Source organism: Apodemus sylvaticus, chromosome 13 (assembly GCF_947179515.1).
Source record: "Apodemus sylvaticus chromosome 13, mApoSyl1.1, whole genome shotgun sequence".
In the NCBI taxonomy this organism is placed as follows: Eukaryota; Metazoa; Chordata; class Mammalia; order Rodentia; family Muridae; genus Apodemus; species Apodemus sylvaticus.
In genome coordinates this window covers 1,386,081-1,411,829 of record NC_067484.1, presented here as the reverse complement: position 1 = coordinate 1,411,829, position 25,749 = coordinate 1,386,081, and the positions used below count along the sequence as shown (strand labels likewise).

General features: G+C 36.3%; 1 protein-coding gene across 1 annotated transcript in view; it reads left to right on the top strand.

Moving 5' to 3' along the window:
* The window catches only part of LOC127663726 (ankyrin repeat domain-containing protein 26-like), a 102,092-nt gene that overhangs the window by 22,404 nt on the left and 53,939 nt on the right, over nucleotides 1-25,749 (top strand). Inside the window, exons 5-8 of the mRNA XM_052155410.1 lie at nucleotides 5,094-5,172; nucleotides 8,811-8,905; nucleotides 11,922-12,048; nucleotides 13,272-13,562. Of these exons, the coding sequence (XP_052011370.1) occupies nucleotides 5,094-5,172; nucleotides 8,811-8,905; nucleotides 11,922-12,048; nucleotides 13,272-13,562 (592 nt within the window). The remainder of the gene's footprint in view (nucleotides 1-5,093; nucleotides 5,173-8,810; nucleotides 8,906-11,921; nucleotides 12,049-13,271; nucleotides 13,563-25,749) is intronic.

The window sequence follows — 25,749 nt, the reverse complement described above, 5'->3', positions numbered from 1 at the left end:
GCATATATGAGATATATGTATGTGTCCCATGCAATCACACTCTTGGTATCTACGGAGAAACCTCATTTTCATGAGGCATCAATTAAAGTTTTAAAAAATATTTTACAATTATGCTACAAAGAATACACTTTCTTAAAAGCTTCTCTAAATATTGAATTATTTTTATTTGAATACAAATTTGAATATATTCTCTAATATTGAATCCTTTAGCTAAAGGATGTAAATCATATTAAAGGACTTGGCTGATATAATTGTTCCAAACAAAATTTATATTAATTTCAAATTTCACCAATGCACTATGAAACAATAGTTTTCTTAATTAAGACAAATTCTTTTAATATTATACTGCTTTATAGTGAACCAAGAATTTTAAATAAAGTAGTAAAGTATCACCTTTCCATAGAGATAAACTTAGATCTTATTTCATTCTCATATGCACAAGGCAAATATATGATTTCTAAATAGATTATTCAACATTAATTCACAGAAAAAATTCAAATTTGTATGTTGAGAGACATTTGATACTTTGTAATTGATTACTAAATTTATCAAGTAAATTGTATGATTTATATAATTGATAGAGTAAATTGAAAGAAAATAAAATAGAAATAAAAAATTGTAAGAATGCATTTGAGATGATCTGTATGATGTTGGATTCTAATAATGAGCAAAATGCTTGAACATATTTTAACATTCTTTATTCCTTTGTGAAACATCCTTGTGGCTAATTATATTTTATGAAGATTATAGTTTAGTTGTATAAAATTTATAACCTTTAGTGAACAGAATAACTTGAAACCTAATATTTTTATTAATTTTTTTGGTAATTTTAGATAAGATATTGTAATTATTCATTCTCTACCCCACTGGTTCTTCTCAACCTGTGTGTTGTTACTAAGTTAGGGGTTAAATGACCCTTTCACAGGTGTCATATAAGACCCTTAGGAAATATTTACATTACAAAGCATATAATACATTGAAAGATATACATTACAATACACAAAATAGCAAAATTACAATCATGAAGTAGAAATAAAAGTAATTTTCTACTCAGGGTCACTACAATAGCAGTAACTATATTAAAGGGTCACAGTATTAGGAAGTTTAGAATTTAGGACCTGCCCAGCCAGAGGCCCATGCTCCTTCCAATTTGCACCTGTTCCCAGAGCTGAACCTGTACTCTGGATTCCCACCCATTCAGGCCCCACCCAGATGCAGCTTGACCCCAAGGAGTTCTGACACATCCAGGATCAGAGAATCCCAGGATCACTGTAGCAGTTATTTATAAAAAGTACTGTACAACCAGGCCTTTGCACCAGTCCTTCCATGTATCCGGTAAAGAGTGACCCTCAAACTTGAATAGTTAACCAAATATATTTATGTATAAGAAAGTTCCAATTTCATAATGCCAATTTACAATGATAAAGTTCTGTCCCAATATTTCTAACCTCTCAGCACGGGAGAAACCCATCTGACACCATCTGGATCTGTGCATCCCCTCCTGCACTCCCTCGTGCAGCTCCCATGCTCCTTCTCTTTCTAACCCTCCTTTTCTTAGCTCCTCCTCCTCTCTCCCCTGTCATCTCTGGCCTCTCACAGCCTCAATGTGAATGGATAGGAAATATCTTGCATCAAATCACAGGTTTCAAGAAGGCACAGGCTCTGGTCAGAGACAGTGAGGCCAGTTAACACCAGAGATAACCAGATGGCAAGAGGCAAGCACAAGAACATAAGTAACAGAAACCAATACTACTTTACAACATCAGAACCCAGTTCTTCCATCACATCAAGCCCTGGATACCCCAACACACCTGAAAAGCAATATTCTGATCGAAATTCTCATCTCATGAAAATGATAGAAGTCTTGAGAAGGCCATAAATTGCTCCCTTAAAGAAATATAAGAGAACATAGGTAAACAAGTAGAAGTCCTTAAAGAGGAAACACATTAATCCCTGAAACAAATACAGGAAAACACAAGCAGATAAAGAAAGTGAACAAAACTGCCTCATACTTTGAGGAACTGCAGTTGTAGGTATTTCCTACCATTTGCCACCATAGATGTGAAAATACTACTGCATGAGAACTGATGTTAATTGACTAGAGAATATTGATTCCACTTTGCTATTTTCACATCAGTGCTTGTGCTGCCTCCCATAGTCTTATCTGCTACGTTCTGCTTAAGCTGGGAGATCCTGAGTGTAATGTAACATGATCATTCCAGCCAAGCAGTACTAAGAACATAACCTATGCATTATTACAAATGTACAAAATGGCTTGTTCAATGTAATTTGTGAACATACATGATGTAGTGTGATGTGTTCAGGGCCTCAAGCTCCTCATATTCTGCCACTTTCAGTAGTATGGTAAAGGACTCAGTGAAACTTATGTAAACTTACTGTCACACCACCTAGAGGATGATCAGTTGCAATCATATTAATGCACACCACAATTATTGTATGTAGCTCACATTGTGATGAGTATTCTTTGAAGGCTTTTATTCAAAGTTGTTCATTTGAGTTGGAAACTTCATGTTCATTTTCAAATGAAAAATTCAACAACACAAATATGACCTTATATGAGCCACAGTACTTAATGTGTGTTTAAACCATAGTAAAATGCATATATAAACAAAAGTCACAACAAAATGGAATTTCATGCTTATCAGACTTGGCAAATTTATTCAGGGACTGTGCAATAGTCCTTGACTCTGTGTCTTTAAATATCACTGAATTACCTGGATGAAGTGACATGAAGCATTATGGACAATGGCATTCCTACTACAGTTGATGAATGACGTTAGAGGTGTAGTTTACATAGCCACAGCAACATGCAAATGAAGTGCTGGCTGTGTTCTAATTCAACATCAGCACAATATGCAGGGTAGACATTTTGATTCATAATGAAACAAAAGTTATTTTTCCTGGTTCTTTACACAGTGCATGAGACATTCACTTCATCATGTTGGGCAAGTCAATGGAATGGTAAAACTTTAAAACACTAAAACATGGTGACTATATGAAATTTAAACTATAGCACTCTTCTTCTGACCCCCCCAGAAGCTTGTGGCTATCTGACAATGCAAAATTTGCTTAGTCCAAGTTCAAAGGCCAAATAGATAATCTTAATAGTTTCTACATTATTCATAATGCCATTTTTCTCTGACACTAAAGTCCAATTCCTTTCATAAATTATGAAAATTACATAGGTTTTTATGTCAATTACCTAACATATACCAAAAGATAATAATAGGAAAATATTAATGAATATTATACCAAGTACAGCCTGAAACCCAGCAGGACAAACATAAAAAACATACCCACAGTCTGTGGTACATGGTGGTGCCACATACACTCCACCAGGATTGGGCAGCCCTGCCTCTGCAGTGCCATATAGTACATGTGGTCTGATTTTGGGCCAGTTCCATTCATTTACTGGTACTTCCATCACTTAAAATCTTCTATTTCTGACATCTGCAACATCCTATTACTTCTTTGCATCTTGACAATTTAGGTGTTACCTTCCCTCCTTTACACATAAACCACTCAGACATTCTGTATATGGACTTTAACAGATTCACATCGTCTTGTCTAACTGGCTTTTCTATGCAATACTGCTTTATCGCACTATTGCCAAGTTATGCTTGCATTTTGACATACACTGCAAGACTATCACCAGAATGGTTACTACTTAGTGATTTTGCAGCTTAAGTAACACCCAGGCCTGTGGACACAGGGCAGCCAAACTTCCAGACTCAAATCCCCATCTGGCTTTTAGTAGGAGAGTATAACTGAGGCTGTATTCAAGGTTGATAGTCACTGCTATCCTAAAGAATGCACTCCCTCTTTGTTTTCATTTTATGCATGTACTTTTGAAGTTTGGGCCTGTTTCAAAGGCAGCCCTGTTAATGCAAAGTACTCTAAGCTGTTTTCAGAGTTGATGAGCCTTTTACTTTGCTAGGATCTTGTCGAAAGTTTGTCTATTTCCACCAGGATGATGTCACATTTCTAAATAACCTGTATACTTTTCAACTCACTTGGTTGCCCTAAGCAAAGTTAAAACCATGAGCATTAACAATGTGATAGCACAAAGTATAATGACTTCTGGAATATTTCCTCCACTAAATAAACTTACTGACTACTTTTAAATTCCATATCACTGAGATTTTCAGGGATGGATACAGATTATAGGACAGAATCTAATGTGTAAGGCCTTGGGCCAACTCTGTAGAAGAGTTCTTTATTCCACCTGCAAGCATTCATGTAAGTGAGTTTTCTGGTCTCATGAACTCATGCAAGAGTGATTCATTAGTCCAGCCTTATTTTGAGCCAAATGTAAACCGCAGTTCCCACGTTTTCCAAATGCCCACTATTAGTCTCCAAAGTCTAAGAAGCACATTGACAGTATCATTACAGAAGTGATTAAATGACCCCATTTCCTTTTTAATCACTTCCCTCACTATGGAGGTAATCGCTCAGAAGTCAGCTTGATAGAGAAAAATATATCGGCTCAGCATTTCAGAGAATCTCTAGTCTATCATGTCAGGAAAGACCTGAGGGCAGTGTTTTGTTTTTGCAACAGGAACACAGGGCACAGTCTACCTAGTGCTTCTTTTAGTTGCATGAGGTACTTTATGAACACGCAAACTGCGTCATGATCTTGGGACATGAGGGTCACTCACAGAGGTCTATAATGTAAGCACTGTGCTGAATAGCTCTAGTGTTTTCAAGGAAAGAATGAAGAAAGAGAAATTGCATCATTCATAGTAATTACACACTTTTGAAATCAGGAAACATTCTGGTCTTAGTTACTTAAAATTCATAGTTTGTTGGTGGGTGGTATTCACTCAGTGTGTGTATGCTTTGTATGTGTGAAAGTTTGATATGCACTAAGACAAAAAAAGAAAATGCATATTTCTTCAAATTACATCTAAAGTTTATAGAGACAAAGGGGCAGAGAGAGAGTGATTGTTTCCAAATCACTATCTTTCAAATTTTTCAGAATTTGTGTAATCATTTAAATGTTTCTTCAGAAACTAATTTGGTATTTTCCAATGTGGCCAGTTATGCACAATCATTTTAAAACATATTTTTAGGGCCACCCTTGAAAATTTAGAATTAAATGATGCAGCAAGCCTCCAAGCAGAGGAGAATGAAGAGCTTTCAAGAACCCCGGTAAGTATAGACTTATGAAGTCCATTTTGTTTAAATTCTCTAATACTTGAAAGAAATTTTCCTGTGTTCAGAAGCAGCATATAACCACATTTTAGGAGAGCCAGATATTCTCCCTGTTCAAATATTTGATAGCTTCATATTGTTACTATTTGTTAGTAATTATAGGAGTCAGGTTAATTGTCTGCCCATGAGGTAGTGCAGTAGTAGGTTCTCCACTAAGGATAGGATATATTTAGTCACAGGTTCTTGGCTCAGACAACAGTTCAAGGTATGGGTTTAACATATAAAAGGGGCCTTACATCCAATTAGAAAACAGTAGATTTAGAGTCTTTTTTACCACCAGCGATGGCTGGCAATGGTAGTCATAGTTGCAGGCAGCAGGGTTCATATCTACATATGTGTTGATTTCTTTTCTCCTCTAGGAACTTATAGCACTATGAAAGCTAGCTAATGGGAATAATGTTTCCAGGTTATATTGTAGATTCCTACATGTTATAGCTCAAGGAGTGAGGTCTCCAGGAATAATTTCTTTCCATCAGGTTTTAGAGGGTAACCAAGAGCATTAGGAAGTACCTGAATATTTGGGGTTTCGTATGAACTCGCTTGTCAAAAACTGTAGAAGAAGAAAACCATTCCTGGGATAGCATTTATTACCACTGCGGTATTGAATAGGGCCAGCATCACCCCATTGTAGAAACGCTTTTTTTCACTCATTTTATACATGTGCATATGAATATTCTTTAGAAAGCTTCTATAGTATCAGGTCTCCATATGACATTTTGAAAGATCTTTAGTATTTGTTATTCTTTTATTTTTATATTATTTTATTTATTTGCATTTCAAATGTTATTCCTCTTCCTGGGAGCCCCTCCACAAACACCCCACCTTTTTCCCCTACCTTTTTAACCTCTAATTGTGCTCCCACACCAACTCATCCATTCCTACATCATCCCTTTAGCATCTTGATTCTCTAGGGCATCAAGCATTCACAAGAACAAGCACATCCCCTCCCCCTGAGGCCAGACAAGGCAATCCTGTAGCAGGGACCATGGACCAACCCTTGTATGCTCTTTGGTTGGTTGCTTAGTTGTTGGGAGCTCTGAGGTGTCCAGTTATTGGATACTGTTATTTATCCTATGGGGTTGCAATACCCTTTACCTCCTTCAGTCCTTCCCCTCACTCTTTCCATAGGGTTCCCCATGCCCAGTCCAATGGTTTGGTGTAAGTATTTGTATTTGTCTCAGTCAGGTGTTGGTAGAGCTTCTCAGAGTACACCCATGCCAGGCTTCTTCCACATCTTGGTTTCAGCAACAGAGTGAGGGATTTGACATCTGTATATGGCATAAATCCCAAGTTGAGGTGGTCTCTGCATGGCCTTTACTTCAGTCTCTGCTCCAGTGTTGTCCCTGCATTTCCATTAGACAGGAACAATCCTGGGACCATATTTTGAGATGGGTAGATTGCCAAATCCCTCAACTCGGGACATGTCTATCTACTGGAGGTGGTCTCTTCAGGTTCCATTTCCACGCTGTTGGTCATTTTGACTAAAGACCTCCCCATTAGGACCGGGGACCCTCTCACATCCTTGGTGTTTTTATTTTCTATGAGAAATGAAAGAGAAAGGAGACAAGCCTAAAGAGACTTGAGGTGGGAAGTCCAGGCTAGTAGTGTGGATTGGCTTGAACTCATATTTGCAGTCACTCAGTGCCAGTTGTGGACAGGATACCTGAGTGATGCATATTCTGCCAGAGAAAGGCATGGCTTCTGACTTCACCAGCAGGTGCTATTAGGGGTGAGTTAGATGAGAACATGTCTTGATGAAATGAATAATGTACCAAGAAGAGAGTTGGCAAAGCCATTTTTGTGTGTGTGTGCGTCTTAGGCTTTCTATTGTTGGGAACAGATTCCATGATATAAAGGACAAAATTGATTTGTGACTAGCTTACAGGTTCAGAGGTCCAGTACAATACCAAGACAGGAAGCATTTTAGTTTGTAGGCAGGCATAGTGCTGGAGAATGAACTAAGAGTTCTCCATCATGATCCAACCTCTGTCAATAGATTGGCATTCTCAGGAAGGTAGGAGAAAGCACTCTTCAGAAATGGGTGGAGCTTCAAAGCCCACTGCCACAGTGGGGTACTTCCTGCAACAATGCCATACCTACTCTCAACAGGACTTATCTCTTAAGAGTGTCTCTTCCCAAGAACCTTGCATATCCCAACCATCACACTGTGAGTAAAGAACATCCTCCCAAAGGTCCTCCAATGTCAGGAATAGAGTGAGTTACTGATGGGAAACAAGGGCTTGACCAGACCAGCAGAGCAAGTTTGCCATTCAAGAGGGTCATAGGATTCTTAGCCCCAAGTAGCATAGTGATGGGAATATGAATATTCTTTCTGCTGAGGGAGAGAGGCTATTCATGTATGTCCACAGATGATGAGGTGAAAAAGACAGACGGAAAGGTAAGAACACAGCAAAGTGAGGAGACGAGTTCTGCCTGTGACTCCTCTTAAGTGAGTGTCATAAGTCCTGGGAAGGTGAGTGTTGGAAGTTTGAAATATCTCCTTTTGATAATTGTTGGTGGCATTGAGTTCTTCAATGTGCATGGTAATGGTCTTGGAGACTTGGTAGGGTTGGAATACCAAAGGAAAGAGGAGTAATTATGACCATTAATTATAGTAGTTGTTACTATTGAAGGGTGTACTGAGGAAGTATGAGAGTTAGGGAAAAGAAGACAGAGTTCAGACTGGTACTGGCCATATCTTGGGTCATGGAAGAGTTCTATTAGCGACTCATAAGATCCTCCCAGGGATTGACTTCTACAGGTTAAAGTTAGGAATGGATATTTACCTAGGGAAGAAATATAGAATTCTGGAACCACAGGATAGATTTCAGAGTACATGTGTGGACTCTATTTATGATAGTATGATGGAATGTTACTGTGGCAAGCATGGAAGATGACATTTCTAATAGCAGAAAAATGGTGAGTCCTGAGGGAGAGAGGGTTAGAGTGGGAAGAGTGGGGACTTCAACCTTGGAGGTGCTCTCAGAATCATAGACTGCATGTGTATAGTAGACAGTAGAGAAACAAGGAGACCGTTACTGAGGAAGAGCCAGAAGAAGAGTCCCAGAAAGAGGGCTACATTAGTGATCTAGGAAAAAAAAACCTTCCCATGTTTAACAAATAATATTTATAAATTTATATATCAGAAAAATGTCACAATGAAAATGTCACATAGCTGAGGTCTTCTATAAAGTGTTATCTGGGGGCCAAAGAGATGACTAAGTGTGTAAGAGCACTTGCTGCTGTTGCAGAAACCTGGGTTAAGGTCCCAGCATCCATGTGTCAATGCCTAGTGTTTGGAACTCTAGCTCTTTTGGAAACTGGTAACATTTCCTCCTCAGATCTGGCAATAGGTAGGCCTAAGCCTACAAAAAATACAATCTTGCCAAACACCCAAATCCATAAGACAATTTTAAAAATTATTATTTTGAAATCTATACTCACATGTATCAATTTCAGAAAATATGTTCTGAATTATCTAAGAATATTATGATTGGTAAATACTATTTCTAAGAAAGAAAAGTGGATCTCTACAGTTAAAATTGTATTCATATATTTTTTCAACGTCTGAAAAGGTTCAAGAAGAACAGTTTAAGTTGTACCTGTCACTGACACAGAGTTTGCATGAAATGAGAAGAAGAAATAGTGAACTAGAAGAAGAAATAGACAGGTATGACATTTATTTATCAAAGCATTCACCCACAACTAAAGAGTGATTTTACGAAAACCTAAATATAAATTCGTATCTTGTCTACAAGTTTATAATAAAACAAATAGTTCTATTTTTAAACTCATATAAGAAACCTACAACACAATTTCAAATTTTGGAAGAACAGTATTAATTACTAACATCTGTGATGATTTTGACCATAATAAGTGACAGTGAAAGCATTCTCTGGTGTCAACTGTAATCTTCCTAATATATTTTCAATTTCTACTTTGAAATATGCTTTTATTTTTTTCCTCCTACATTTCAGATATTAATACCCATATCTTGTTTGTGTGCTTGTTATAAAAGATCAAAATTTACATGGATAAAATTGGGTTTTCTTCTACTTTTAAATATTTAACCATGATATGTTATTCATGTGGTCTCATAAAAAGATATACTAATATTCCATGATCATAATCCATATACACATGAAATATAACCATTTTCAAACCTGAGTTTCCTTTAAGAAATTTACATGTATGTGTACATAAACTAACATACAGATTGATGTCTTATATTTTATATAGGAATTGTTCTATAGTATCAAACAGAGCTCAAAATCCAAAAATATTTAATTTTCATTTTAGGCCACTGACACGTCTTTTTATTTTAAGGCATCTATAAATTATATGTAATCATTAATTGTGCTGGTTGATTTTGTCAACTTGACACAATCCAGACATATCTGAGAAGCAAGAACCACAATTGAGAAAATGCCTCTATGAAGAATTGCTTATAAGAAACATGTGCAGATATTTTCTTAATGACCATGGAATGTGGGGTAACAAGATCATTGTGTATAGATTCCATCCCTGGCAGATGATTCTGGGGTGTAGGAGAAATCAGGTCAGGCAAAATATGAGCGGCAATCCATTAAGCAGCCTTCCTCTCTGGCCTCTGTGCTGCCTAGTTTTGTGAACCAAGTTATATTCATCTAAGAGAAGGGAGCCTCAATTGATAACTAATATATTGCTGAATAACTATAATACTCTATTACTTTTTGGAACATTGTCAAATGCCTGTGCATGCATAGCACAGGTGCATTCTAAGTTTACAACTTTTTGACATCCTGAATACAGAATCTTCAGGCTTAGAATGCCTCTCTCTCTCTCTATCTCTCTCCCTCCCTCCCTCGATTCCTTCCCCTCCCCCTCTCTCTCCTCTTTCCCTTGCTTCATCTCCCTCCCTTGCTGCCATGCTCCAGCCCTTTCTGTTTCTATTTGAATGAGTACACAGAATGATAGATAACATGAAAACTTTCAGACTTGTAATGCATGAAAGATGTCATTATTCTATCACCTGAAATAAAATCATACAAAATTTCTCGTAACTTTTGAGTCTCCCAACATGGCTGGCCTCTTTTGTTTTTATTTTTTATTTTAATTTTGATTTCTCTAAAGTGTGACTATTGTTTTCCTGTGATTTAACATTCTGCATATGATATTGCATCTTCTGCATTTTGTGAAAACCACATTAGGAGGTTCTGTAGATTTCTTCTTAAAAAGTTGTATTAGTTACACATCTGGTGCTATGATAAATTTAATGACCAAAGAAAACTTAAGGAATAAACGGGCTGTGTTTACAGAGGGACAGATTCCACAGTAGTTGGGAAAGCAGCAAGCCTCTGCCTCCTGACGTTTCCATAACCTGCCCAAGCATCATCAGTAAGTGGAGCCCAAGTGTCCAAACACTTCTCCTACAAAGGGCCATAGAATCTTTTCAAGTCTTTCCCCATATTTCTATATTTGATCCCCTATGTCTTAATGCACTGATTGTCCTCTTTTCTTTTCCCAATTATCCTTCAAAGGCTTTATTTGTCATCATTCTAAATTTTAATTTTGATTGGAATTCAACCAAGGTACTTACACACACCACACATACTTGGTACTACTATGTGGAATGAATCGTTGTTTATTTGCATGTGTTTGTGTGTCTTGAACATATGTATTCATTTGTGTGTATACATGATTTAAGCCTCTTCCCCATCCAGAGGTAATTAAGAAAATGTTCCCACAGGCATGTCTCTAGAATGGTATAATCAATAATTTTGTCAGTAAAGTTTCTTTCTTTTCAAATTAAACTTGTGTCTGTCAAGTTGATAATAATAAACAACACCAACAAAACAAAACAAAGTTAACCAAGAGAATAATAGTATCTAATTTCAGTTACCAGCATCTACCTTCAAGTAGCATCTAACTGCCTGTAACAACAACTTCTGAAGTATCAGTACTTGTACCTATGAGGATACTTGCATTCCTGTGTACGTATATACAGTGAGACAAAATCCACACATGCACACAAACACACAAACACACACTCACTCACACACACACACACACACACACACACACACACACACATACAAACAATCCTGAAAATTAAAACAAAATTATAAGTAAATCATTTATTTTGATATATGAAAATATATGTTGACATATGATATTTATAACAATTCAGTTCCTGATTTCAATATTAATACTTTATTTACCATTTTTATTTCAACCATTTTATTTTATTTTTTCGAACTTTTTTTTTTTCAATTTTCTTTGTTTACATTCAAAATGATTTTCCTTTCCTGGTTCCCCCCTCTCCATAACTTCCCTAAGCCTTCTTCCCTCTGCCCATTCTCCTATCACCCCCTCCTACTTCTCTGTCCTGGTATTTATTTTAAAATTAAAAAATTAAAATTATTTCAATCTCATAATTTTAAAATAGTCACAGAATCACACTTTTGGTTATTATTAATTTTGCTTTAGTATTATAAACCATATTACTATTTATAATGTATTAAATGATTATAATTTAAAATCTTCAGTTACTAACCAGGCTTATTCTTATATCTTGAATGCAAATACTTGTAAAATACAGTCTGGAAGATCCAATGTTTAAAGCTAGATTTCATAAAAAACAACACAAATATACAAACATACAATGGTGATAATAATTTACTTAATTGTTTTGCATATTTGTCTAGGTATATGGATCTATGCACAATGATGGAAGAGGACTCAGATGCACATCAAAATGGAGAGTTTTCAGGTTATAATGCTTCAAGTACAAGTCACTGCGAAGAGGATACGGTACTGAAACTAAGAGAGAAGGTTAATTTAAATTAATTTTTCAAATAAAAATTGCATCTAATTTAGTACAATGTAAATATAAAGAGTTTGCAAATTTTTGAAAACTTGAGCTCATATTCAAAAGAACTTTCCTTTTAGATTGAAAATGTGTCATATTTGTGTCTTGAAATTTCTATGCTGTTCTAAACCCATTTGGCATGTATGCCCCTGCCTAAATTTGAGTCACAGGAACCACGTCCCAGACTCTATATGTTTAGGAAAAACAATTTCATGTTAGTTTCCTCTATTGAACACAGTGTGGTTCAGGCTGCATTTTATTGATCATAATTCAAGAAAAATATTTAAACTCATATGAAGATGTTATTGTGTATACCTTTAAACTTCAGAGATTTGAAGTACTTTATCAAAGATAAGTAATTGTTTAAATAATAGTCGGAATCTTTAACTTTCAAAAGTAGTTTGTATGTTTGAAAAAAATTCAGTCTAGAAGGAAATGAGATGGAGTTCTCCATAGAAGGAAGCAAGGAGAAGTAAACATTAGAAACTTTGAAAGAGAGAAAATGCATCCAATTTTTAAAATTAAAATAAAAGCTTGTATTTTCTTCATTTCTTGGAAGGGATATAATTTTTTTTCTTCATTTCTTGAAAGGGGCATATACTTTAGCTTTATTTTTCTCATTTTTCTATTTTTTTTTTGTTCATTTCACATGAGACTTCTAGTTAAATTCCTTTTATTATCTGTGAGGAAGAAATGTCTGTAGTTACTGACATGATGATTTGACAGTCATTCCAATATTAAATTAGTTAAAAGACATATGAGAACCTCACTTATGTACCTAATAATGTTTAGAGAGTTTTCCTGATCTGAAAACAGCTTATGGCTTCTCTCTCTCTCTCTCTCTCTCTCTCTCTCTCTCTCTCTCTCTCTCTCTCTCTCTCTCCCTCTCTCTCCATGTGTGTGTGTGTGTGTGTGTGTATGTGTTATATTTGTTGTATATATGAGTTTGTGTTGTTTGATTTGGTTGGATTTTTTAAATTTAAGTTTATCAATAATTCATTAATGTGTGAAGTGGAAAACCAGGTGTAAAGCCTGGGTTCATGCTGAAATTGTTGAAATTCATGGTGAATCCATGCCAAAATTCATGTTGAATTCAATTGGAATCATGCTGAAATTGCTATTAGTGTTATGTTAACTTTTTTTCTGCCTACTGCATTACTAGACAATATTAATTGTTTTCACTCAGCTTGAAAGTATGGAAACAAAACTACAACAAGAATTAATCCGCTGCCAATGCAAGGAAGATGAAATTAATCTTTGGGAGCAGAAAATAGCAGAAAGGACAGCAGCCCGGGAGAACCGTGAAGCGGAAGAGGGTAGAATAAAGCAGCTTGAAGAGAAAATACTCAGCCTCAAAGCCGATATGGACAAGAACATGGTAGAGCGAAGTGAGGTAGAAAATCATAAGAAAGCCATTGAAGAGCAAGCTAGGAGTCAACTCATGGAAAAAATAAACCAAGAGAACCAAGTCTTACGGGTAACTATAGTCATTTGTCCTGTGCTGTAATTCACTCCACCTCAAAATTCATATTCAATTATATTTTTTGTATGATTGTGTGTGTTTCTTCTGTGTTTCACAGCAGTTTCTTTTGTTGATTTCTGGAAAAAGAAGCCATACCCTTCTATTGATAATCCTTTTAGTTTTGACATTAATGCTAAAAGAATTCATCTTTCAGAATTCCAGTTTTCAATAGGAAATGTTGTGATTTATGAGATAGATTGAAACATGGTGGGAAAGAAAATCATTGTGATGTGGATATGATAATGTACTTCGGTTGTTTATAAGTTCCATGGCTTACTCTGAAATTATATTATTAATTTTTGAATTGTTATATGAATACCTCAGGGATGAGACTGTAGTGCTATGGTTGTATATCTCTTTGTCATCCACATGTCCCTGGGTTCTGACTACAGCACCACAGAAAGAAATTATTAAAACAATTCTGCTTAAATCCACTGGAAGTTGTTGATAAAGAATTTGAACTCCAACTCCTTTCTCTTTCATTTAACATATTCTCTGCCTTGTGGAGCCAAATGCAGAGAAAATTACACAATAATTTGTTGGATGATTAGGTTTTAAATAAGTGTTTCCTTTATTTGGAATATATACATTGATATTTGTAATTTAAACAGAATCTTTCTGTGAGTTGAAGTTATTTATTTAATTTCATCGTGGTAATTTCATCATGAATACAAGATTTTGATAACACCAACCACTCCTCCTAATACATTTGAAATCTCCTTGGTTGTCCTCCTTTAAAATGTTTCTTTTTAATATTCTTAAGGAACTAGCTGCCTCTGAGCAACAGAAAGATCAGGAAATTACATGATGTATCAGGATTACATCATGTCACTGGAGCATAGATATAAGGAAATTGAACTTGAGATTGTGGAAACAAAATCTCGTGCAATTTCTGTGAAAGCACAACGGAGAACATTTGAAGAAAAATATAGAGCAGAATTGCAACTTGAAGAACGATTGAAATATGAACTTGAAAAGTAAGTCAGACTTTGGAAGCCTAGTAAGCCAGTGCACTGAATTTAAACTCTAGTGAAATGACTCATGTGGCTATTAGAGCCTGAAAGAACATTACCTTCCCAAAATAATATCCATACGTGTACTTCCCTTTAAAACACTTGTGTAGGAGAGATAGCATTCCTCCACAGCTGTTGTAGGTTGGATGCAACTTTCGTCCTGTCATTATTATTATTATTTTATTTAATATATTCTTCATTTACATGTCAAATGAACTGTTTCCTGGTTCCCCCCCCCCCTGAAAACCCCCAACCCATACTTCCCCCCTCTGCCTCCAAGAATATGACCTTACACCCAACCCACTCCCACCACCACACCCCATCCATTTCCCCTTACTGGGGCATCTATTGAGCCTTCACAGGACAAAGGACCGCTTTCCCCACAGATGCCCAATAAGGTATTCCTCTGCCACTCCTTTGGCTGGAGCCATGTGTACCCTTTGGTTGATGGCTTAGTCCCTGGGAGCCCTGAGGCATCTCTTTGGCTGACATCATCAGTCTTCCTATAGGGCTGCAAACCCCTTCAGCTCCTCCAGTCTGCCCTCCAACTCCTCCATTGGGGACCACGTGCTCAGTCCAATGATTGCCATTAGCACCTTCCTCTGTATTTGTAAGGCTCTGGCAGGGCCTCTCCAGAAACAACCATAACACTCTCCTTTCAGTATGCTCTTCTTTTCATCCATAATAGTTTTGGGGTTTGATGACTGTTTATAGGATGAATCCTGAGGTAGGACAGTCTCTGGGTGGCCGTTCCTTCATTCTCTGCTCCACACTTTGTCTCCATAATTGCTCCTGTGAGTATTTTGTTCCCTTTCTCAGAGGAACCAAAGCACCCCCCACTTTTGGTCTTCCTTCTTGATCTTCCTGTGGTCTGTGAATTGTAACTTGTTTATTTTGAGATTTTGGGCTAATATACTCTTATCAATGAGTGCATACCATGTGTCTTCTTTTGTGATTGGGTTATCTCACTCAGGATGACACTTTCTAGTTCCATCCATTTCCCTAAGCATTTCAATAATTTATTGTTTTTAATTGCTGAATAGTACTTCATTGTGTCTATATGCCACAATGTCTGTATCCATTCTTCTGTTGAAGGACATCTGGGTTCTTTCCAGCTTCTGCCTATTATAAATAAGGCTGCTACGAACATAGTGGAACATGTATCTTTATTATATGTTGGAAGAGGATGTATCTTTATTATATGTTGGATAGCAAGGTCCTGATGTAGTACTATGTCTAATTTTCTGAGGAACCACCAAACTGATTTCCACAATGGTTTTACCAGCTTGCAATCCTACTAGCAATGAAGAAGTGTTCCTCTTTCTCCACATCCTCTCCAGCATCTGCTGGCCCCAGGAGTTTTCATCTTAGCCATTCTGACTGGAGTGAGGTGGACTCTCAGTGTTCTTTTGATTTGCATTTCCCTGATGACAGAGTATGATGAACATTTCTTTAGAGCCATTCGAGTTTTCTCAGTTGAGATTTCTCTACTTAGCTCTGTACCCATTTTAGTAGAGTTATTTGACTCCCTAGAGTCTAACTTCTTGAGTTCTTTGTATATATTGGATATTAACCCTGTCCAAGATGTAGGAATGGTAAAGATCTTTTCCCAATCTGTTGGTTGCCATTTTGTCCTATTGACAGTGTCCTTTGCCTTACATAAGGTTTGTGGTTTTATGAGATCCCATTTGTTGATTCTTGTTCTTAGAGCATAAGCCATTGGTGTTCTATTCAGGAAAATTTCCCCTGTGCCCATATGTTTAAGGTTCTTCTGCACTTTCTCCTCTATAAGCTTCAGTGTATCTTGGTTTTTTTTTTTTGTATTTATTTATTTATTTTATTTTTTATTCGATATATTTTTTATTTACATTTCAAATGTTTTCTGCTTTTCTGGACCTCCACTCCCCGAAAGTCCCATAAGTCCCCTTCCTTCCCCCTGTTCTCCCACCCACCCCTTCCCACTTCCCGGTCTAGTTTTTCCCTATACTGCTTCACTGAGTCTTTCCAGAACAAGGGGCCACTCCTCCATTCTTCTTGTACTTCATTTGATGTGTGTATTATCTTTTGGGTATTCCCGTTTTCTAGGTTAATATCCACTTATTAGTGAGTGCATACCATGATTGATCTTTTGAGACTGGGTTACCTCACTTAGTATGATGTTCTTCAGCTCCATCCATTTGCCTAAGAATTTCATGAATTCATTGTTTCTAATGGCTGAATAGTACTCCATTGTGTATATATACAACATTTTTTGCATCCATTCTTCTGTTGAGGGATACCTGGGTTCTTTCCAGCTTCTGGCTATTATAAATAGGGCTGCTATTAACATAGTGGAGCATGTATCCTTATTTCATGCTGGGGAATCCTCTGGGTATATGCCCAGTATGAAGATCCTTGATCCACTTGGACTTGAGCTTTGTACAAGGAGGTAAGAATGGGTCAATTTGCATTTTTCTTTATGCTGACCTCCAGTTGATACAGCACCATTTGTTAAAAATGCTGTCTTTTTTCCACTGGATGTTTTTAGCTCCTTTGTTGAATATCAAGTGACTGTAGGTGTGTGGGTTCATATCTGGGACACTTTCTTCCCTTTCCATAATAAAAGTTTACTTGAGGTGTGGGCATTCAGCTAAGTACATATGCATGTTGGTAATTTCTAATTGCTAATTCATACAGCTGTAATTTTGGAACTCTCCTCATCAAATGTTCAGTTAAGTAGAAGTGTTTAAAGGAAGGTTCTAATAGAAACACAAAGAACATAGCACACACCACAGAGTCTATTATTCTGGCTATTGGAATGTTATGTCTCTGTAATAGGAAATTTGTATGTTACGTGGAGGGACTCTGGTACATTAATGCTTTTCTAATTTACAAAAGGAACTATCCTTGCTGTTGACCTTAAGGTCTACTGCAGGTGTGAACAGAAATATAGATTATGAAGTTACTAAACATAATTGCTCATTCAGTATGAGAGGGAGGGCTGCATGAATGGCAAAAAGGGCAGGCCCCACAACTAATAACTCGACGAAGATCTTATAGTTTACCGGCCTCAGGGGTAGCCTGACTCACCAAATTCATGAAGGAAATGTTTCACTTTGCCATTTAATTCTATATCTGGAGTATATATGTTTTATAAATTTATGCATATTTAAATGCCTATGAGTATGACACAAAAATGTATCAACCAACTAAACATTTCTTAACTTGTTACACTTTAAATACAGGGGCATCAACCATTTTTTAAGTACAACCCTTCTAGACAGCAGTAGATTTGGTTATAAAATTTTGCCTCTTTGCTTACCTGTTCAACCTCTCTGAAGCTCTTGAATCACCATAATTTAGGATAGTCCACATGATAAGTAGCTGGTTAGCACAAAACACAATGAATGACATTTTTGTAGTTTTTTTAATATTGATTTGTTCAGGCTTTTTTAATTTAATGTTTACTTATTCAGTTTATATCCTACTCACTGCTGCTCCCCACCTGTCATCCCTTCTCACAATCAATCCCTCCTTTCCCACTCTCCTTGACATATGAGTGGATGGGGGCACACTGGCTTTCTGCCTCCCTGGCACTTCAAGGCTCTGCAGGGCTATGACCTTCCTTTTCTACTGGGACCAGACAAGGCAGCCCAGCTAGATGAATATATCCCAAGTATATAACATAGCTTTTGGGATAGATCCCGCTCCAGTTGTTCAGGACATACAAAATAACCAAGCTGCACATCTGCTACATATGTGTAGGGAGGCGCCCAGGTCCTGTTTGTTTAAATTATCTGGTTGGTGGTTCAGTCTCTGAGATTCCCAAAGGTCCACTCTAGTTGAATTGTTGGTATTACTATCCCCTTATGAGCTACAATCATTCCTTTTATTCTTTCTGAAGAGGCCCCAAATCCTTCCACTATTTGGCTGAAGGTGTGGGCATCTGTGGGTGTCAGTTGGCTATTGGAGCCTTATAATGCACAGCCATGCTAGATTGTAGCCTGCAAGTATAACAGAGTATCATTAATAATGTCAGGGTTTAGTGCTTGTCAATGGGATGCATTTCAAGTTGGGATAGTTATTGGTTAGCTGTTCTCTCAAACTCTGCTTCATCCACAGTCCCTCTATTTCTTGGAAAAAGAACAAGATTTCTCTCAAAAATTTTGTGAGTTGGTTGTGTCCCTATTGCCAGACTGAAGATCCTGCCTGGCCACAGGAGGCTGCCTAATAAGACTCCATATCCTAAATGTTGTGAGTCACTGCTAAGGACACCCCCATTGATTTAGGGCTCCTCCCCTACCCCATTTCTTTGTCTCTCCTGGAGATCCATCCTACCTTCCTGCTACCCAGTAATTTGCATTTTCCAGTAATTCTTATGGCAATCCTGACATCCCCTATCCCCCTCCACACTCCTCAACACACCAACCCCCTCTCTCCTTCAATTATTCTTTCCCACAATATTCCCTCTCTCTATCTATCTTCCACCACTACTCCATTCTTCCTTCTAAGTGAGTCTCAATCATCCTTGTTTGTGCCCTCTTTCTGCCTAGCCTCCTTGGATTTGTGGAATGCAGCATGAGTGTTCTTTATTTTATTGCAAATATTCAATTATACAATTATTTGTGTATACATACTGTTCGTGTCCTTTTGGGAATCTTGATATTCTCAAGATTCATCTCTACCTGAAAAATTCAAAATGTCTTTGGTTTTTATGGCAGAATAGTATTTCAGTTTTAGATATATGACATTTTTTTTGTCCATTCTTAAGTTAAGGAACACCTAGGTTGTATCTAGTTTCTGGATATTACAAATTAAATTGTTATGAACATAGCTATGGAAGTGTATTTGTGGAATGGTGGAACATGTTTGGGTATATGCCTAGAAGTAGTAAATTTGGGTCTTGAGGTATTCCTAGTATTCGGAGAAACCACCGAATTGTTTTCCAGAGTGGTTGTACCAAGTCTTTGAGTAGATACCATGTAGCCATACTTTTGTTTCTATACCAACACCAGGCAGTTTTATCCTTATTGCTCTGCAGTACAGTTTGAGGTCACAGATATTGATTTCTTCTGAAGTTATTTTATTTTTCAAGATTGTGTTTACTAGCCTGAATTTATTATTTTCCATATGGTGTTGAGATTTGTTCTTTCAAGTTCCATAAAAATGCGATTTTTGATGAGAATTGCATTGAACCTGAAGACTGCTTGGTAAAATATCCATTTTCACAAAATTAAAGCTACCTATCCATGAGCATGGGAGATTCTTTTATCTCCTGATACCTTCATAAATTTCTTTCTACAGGCACTTTAATTTCTTGCCATACTGATCTTGAAGTTGCTTCATTAGAGAATTACACCAAGATATTTTATATTTTTGTGGTTATCACAAAGGGTGTTTTTCTTAATTTTTTTCTTGGCCCATTTATTCATTTTGTAAAGGAAGACTACTAATTGCTTTCAGTTTATTTTGTATCCATCTAATTTTCTGAAGTTGTTTATCAACAGGTGATGTTCTCTGGTAGAATTTGGGGGGTCAGTTATGTATAGAATCATATTTTCCAGTAATAAGAATACTTTGACTTTTTCTTTTCTAACTTTAATCACCTTGATCTCTTTTTACTGTTTTATTGCTATGACTTGAACTTCAAGCACTGTATTGAATTGGTAAGGAAAGAGTGAGCAGCTTTTTCATGTTCCTGCCTTTCATCGAATTGCTTTAAGTTTCTCTCCCTGTATCCTGATGTTGGCTACTGGGTTGTTGTATATTTCTTTGAGAATGTTTAGGTATGTGTCATGTATCCCTGATATTCCTAATACTTTTAAAATGAAGGAGTGTTGTATTTTGTCAAAGACTTTTTCAGCATCTGATGAGATTATCATGCCATTTTTCCCAGTTTCTTTATATTGTGGTTTAACTTGATGGATTTTCATTTAGTGAACCCTTCCTGCATCTTTGGGATAAAGCCTATTTGATCATAATGGGTGATGGTTGTGATGTGTTCCTCAGTTAAATTTAGAAGTAATATATAGAGTATTTTTGCACCAATATTCATAATAGAAATGGGTTTGAAGTCCTTTTGCTTTGTTGAGTCTTTGTGTGGTTTAGGTATCAGGCTGACTGTGGCCTCATAGAATAAGTTTGACAGTGTTCCTTTTGCTTCTGTTTTGTGGACTGTTTGAGGAGTATTGGGGTTAGCTATGCCTTGAAAATCAGCTGTAATTATTCATAAAAATCATGATTTCATCCCATTTCTTTGTTTGTTTTGGGAGACTCTTGAAGAATGCTTCTATTTCCTTAATTTTCATAGGATTATTTAGATAGTTAACATGATCTTTATTTAAGCCCTAAGTGGTATTTGTCTGGGCAATCAGCCACTTAGTTTAGATTTTAATTTTGTGTAGTACAGGTGTTTAAGTAGGAGCTTATGATTGTTTGAATTTCCTCAGTTTCTGTTATGTATTTATTTTTTACCACTGATTTTTTTTTTAATTTTGGTACTGTCTCTCTGCCTTTAAATACTTCAGATAAGGATTTGTTATTTTGCTGATATTCTCAACAAACCAGATATAGTTTTTGTTGAATCATTGTATTATTCTCTTTGTTTCAAATTCATTTATTTTAACATTGAGTTTGACTATTTCCTGCCATCTACGCCACTTTGGTGTGTTTGCTTCCTTTTCTTCTCCATCTTTCAAGTGTGCTATTAAGATATTAGTATGTGATGTCTACATTTTTTAATGAAGGCATTTAGTATTATGGGCTTTCCTCTTAGCACTACCCTCATTTTGCCCTATATGATTGGATATGTTGTGCCTCTATTTTTACTGAATTCTGGGAAGTCTTTAATTTTCTTTCTTTTTCTTCCCTAACAAAGTGATTGTTGGGTAGAGAGTTCTTCTCTTTCCATGAATATTTGGTCTTTCTCATCTTTCTATTGTTGACGTCCAGCCTTAATCCATGGGGAGCTCATAAGTTTCAAGTGTTTAGTTCAATCTTCTTGAATCTGTTGAGGCTTGCTTTCTGCTTGATTATATTATCAATTTTGGAGAAGGTTCTGTGAAGTGCTGGGATTAAAATATATCCTTTTGTGTTTTGGAGAAAGGTTCTGTAGATGGCTGTTAGATTCAGTTGTTTCCTGTATCATCTGTTAATTTCATGATTTCTGTGTCTAATTTCTGTCTTGGTGACCTTTCCATACCTGAGATTGGGGTTTTGAAGTCTCCCACTATTAATGTGTGGGGTTTGATGTGATATGTAAGCTTCAGCAGTGTTTGTTTTATACATGTATGTACTCATGTGTTTGGGGCATAGCTGTTCAGAAGTGATATATCTTCTTGGTAGATTTTTTTCTTTCATTAGTGTAAAGTGTTCTTCTCTGTCTCTTCGATTAATTTTGGTTGGGAGTCTATTTTACTTCATATTATAATTGATGCTCCAGTACTCTTTTTAAGTATGTTTTCTTGGAAAACTTTGTTACAGCCCTTTACTCTGAGATAATGTTTGCCATTATTGCTGAGATTAGTTTATTGTATGCAACATTGTGATGGATCCTAATTTGCATCACTTTTTAAAGCTTTTTTTTTTTAGCTATTGAGGAAATTCTTCCATTGATATTGAGAGGAATTAATGACCAGTTGTTGGGATTTTCTTTTATTTGCTGGCTTGTAATTATTTATTTTCTCTGTGTGTTCTTGATTGTAGGTATTGTTCTTGCGTGAAAATTTTTCTTCTTGTATTTTTTTGTAGGACTGAATTTGTAGATAAATATAGTTTCAATTTGTATTTGCCTGCAAACATCTTTTTTCCTCTGTCTATAGTGATTGAGAGGTTTGCTGAGTAGAAAAGTCTAGGTAGGAGTATTTGTGACATTGCAAGATATGTCACTGTGCCCTTCTACTGCTTTTAGAATTTCTGTTGAGAAGTCTTGTGTGAATATAATAGGTATGCTTCTGTATATTATCTGACCTCTTTACCTTGGGAAATTTAGTATTCTTTTTTTTCAATAAATTTTCTGTTTTGATTATTCTGTGTTGGTAGGATGTTCATTTCTGGTCCAGTGTATTTGGTGTTCTATAGTTTTGCTTTATAGGTTGTTTCTCCTTCTTTAGATTGAGAAAGTGTTTTGTTATTTTGTTCAGAATATTTTCAGGGCCTTGAAGGTGAGACTCTTCTTCTTCTTCTATTCCAATTATTCTTAAGTTAGGTCATTTAATGATATCACAGATTTCCAGGATATTTTGTGTCAGGAACTTTTTAGATTTACCATTTTTTGACAGATTTATTTCTTGTATTGTAGCTTCTATGCCTGAGATTCTTTCTTCCATCTCCTGTATTCTTTTAGTTATGCTTGCATCCATTGTTCCTTTTGTCTTCCCCAGGTTTTCCAACTCCAGGATTCCATCAGTTTGTGTTTTCTTTATTGCTCCTATTTCGACTTCCTGGTCTTTCATGGTTTTATTTATTTCTTTCACCTGTTTATTTGTATTACTCTGTATATTTTTAAAGGATTTATTTGTTTCCACTTTAAAGACCTCTACCTGTTGGGCTTATGTCCTGTATTTCTTCACAGGATTTATTAATTTCCTCTTTAAAGTCCTGTATCATTTCTATAAGATTGAATAAAAGGCCATTTTCTTGTGCTTAAGTTGTAATAAGATATCCTAGGCTTGCTCTAGAAGTTTATCTGTGCTCTGAAGGTGTCATATTGGCCTGACTTTTTAAATTATGTTCTTTTTAGGACGTGTTTCCATCTGTATGACTTTGGTCCTTTGATGTATCTTTTATAGTAGGTATGGCGGGGGGATCTTAAATACAATGGTCCTCCTATGGCAGGCCTCTGAACGATATCCTTAGATTGTGTGGTAATAGATCTGAAGGTCTCTGTGGTTAAGTAGCTGCAGACCTATTGAAGGTTGAAAGAGAGAATAGGGGGAGAATGGAGGTTCCCCTGGGACATCTGGCTGCTCAGAGCAGCTGGGCTTGCTACAGAGGACTCAGAAAGCAGGGAAGATGGGTTGGGGACTGGAAGCTTACCTGTGTGTTTCAGGCTCAGCAGAAGAAGATGGGCAGACAAGGAGAAGGAGAGTGGAGGTCCACCTGGAATATGAGGCTGCTCAGGATGTTTAGACATTTTTTGTCTTATTGATTTTTGCCTGTATTTTTTGATTTCTGATTTTGTGAATATGTGTGTGTGTGTGCTTCTTGGTCTCTTTTGCTTCTTGCCAGTCACAAAGAAATACAAAGAAAAGGCATGGAGTTGGGTTTGTAGGGAGGGGGTAAAACCTTGGAGAATTTGACAGAGGTGAAAATTATGATCAGATTGTAATGCTTTTTAATAAAAAAAATAAAGTTATGTATCACATATCATTGTTATACACTTAAATTATAAATAGAATAATCGCCAGGTAGTGCCCAGGTAGCACTCTGGGAGGCAGAGGCAGGTAGATTTCTGAGTTTGAGGCCAGCCTGGTCTACAGAGTGAGTTCCAGGACATCCAGGGCTATGCAGAGAAACCCTGTCTCAAAAAACCAAAAAAAAGTGATAAATGGAATAATCATGTTAAGTTTTCTAAAATTTTCTGTACATCTATGAACACCAAAATTAATCATTCAATATTATGCCAATATATAATAAAAGTATATGCCTCCTGGGAAAAACAAATCACCTTTGAATTGTCTGAAGTAATTATAGTAATTTAAACTTTCAATTATTATAGTAGTCATTCTCTGAAATATTTTGACCGGTAAAAGAATGTGTAAACAGAAATCACATTTCTTCTTACAGCAATTGTCAAAATACAATTTTGGGAGTCATTTAGGAAAAGTATTTGACATGAAATGTTTTCCTCTGCAGTATTTACAGGAGTATTGTGGAGTTACAGAACACCAAGTCCAGGCTTTCCTCTGAGAGAAGGATGAACAGGCTGTCACACATCCACACTCACCACAGATCTGTCTCAGAGGGAACCAGTGACAGCAGTCTTCAGAATATCTTTGGGTTCAACAGCATAGGGGCCACGATTTAAGTCCACATTCAAGAAGGAGAGCTTGGTGGGATAGCTTAATAAGGTTAGTTATGCTTTTGTCTCTCTAAGTGTTTCAGGTTCCTGATAGTATTGTATTTTAAGTTTGATGAACCACTGAATTGGATAGCTGACACAAAATTCTCATTTTTCAGATATGCTCCTTTGTTAACCTGAGTCAGTAAATAGAACATATTTGGAATATTTTAAATTTCTTTCCAATTGGATCTTGAATGATATTTCCAACAAAACCTGAATGTTTGTTGACAAGACACAGTGGGTAGTGGTTCTTGCCACCATTTGAACACAATGTTCATTCCCTGGACCCCATGTAGTATGAGGAGTGAACCTCTTTAGTGTTGTCCTCTGGCTATAACAGAGGAGGTGTGGCATGCACATTAAGACAACTTAAAGTGTATTCCTATTTATATCCATTTTTACCTTTCAGGTGACACTGTTTTATCTGGGACTTAAGTATTTAGTGGTTTTATAAACAATTTTTGGGGTCATATCCACCATTTTCACTTAAAGATTGAAAGTTAAACTCTTAACCGCATGTGCATAGTTGATTTTAAGAATTCCTCCCCTCCTCTGACATAGGCAAATCCATATTTTCTCTCTTTAGAAAACAAATGGTCCAACAAATGAACAAACATACCAAATTTAAACAAAGCAAAATGATAAACCAACAATCACACCAAGTCCTTAACATCCAGGAAAAATCACAAGAAACACAGAAAACTCATTCATTGTTAAGCGTTTTAAATATTTTTATATATAAGAAAGCATATATATCAGTAATCTTGCTTAATTATCCTTTAGTAAAAGGTTTCCAAAATGTAACTCAGAAAATATTTTAAGTGAAAAAGTCTTTCTGGAAAGTAGCCGAAAGTTTTCATATTATCCCCTAATAATATTAATTTCTCTCCATCCCATTTATTTGAAAAATTTCTTATTTGAAATTTCCCTAAAAGTATCACGGCTTTTAGGAGCACCCAGTAAGTATGTTCTGTCATAGTTTAATTGCAAAGACACAGTGAATAGAGATAATATTCATGTTGATACATATATTTGTTGAGATGGTGGAATTATGTACAGAAATAAAACAGTGCAATTACAAGAATTG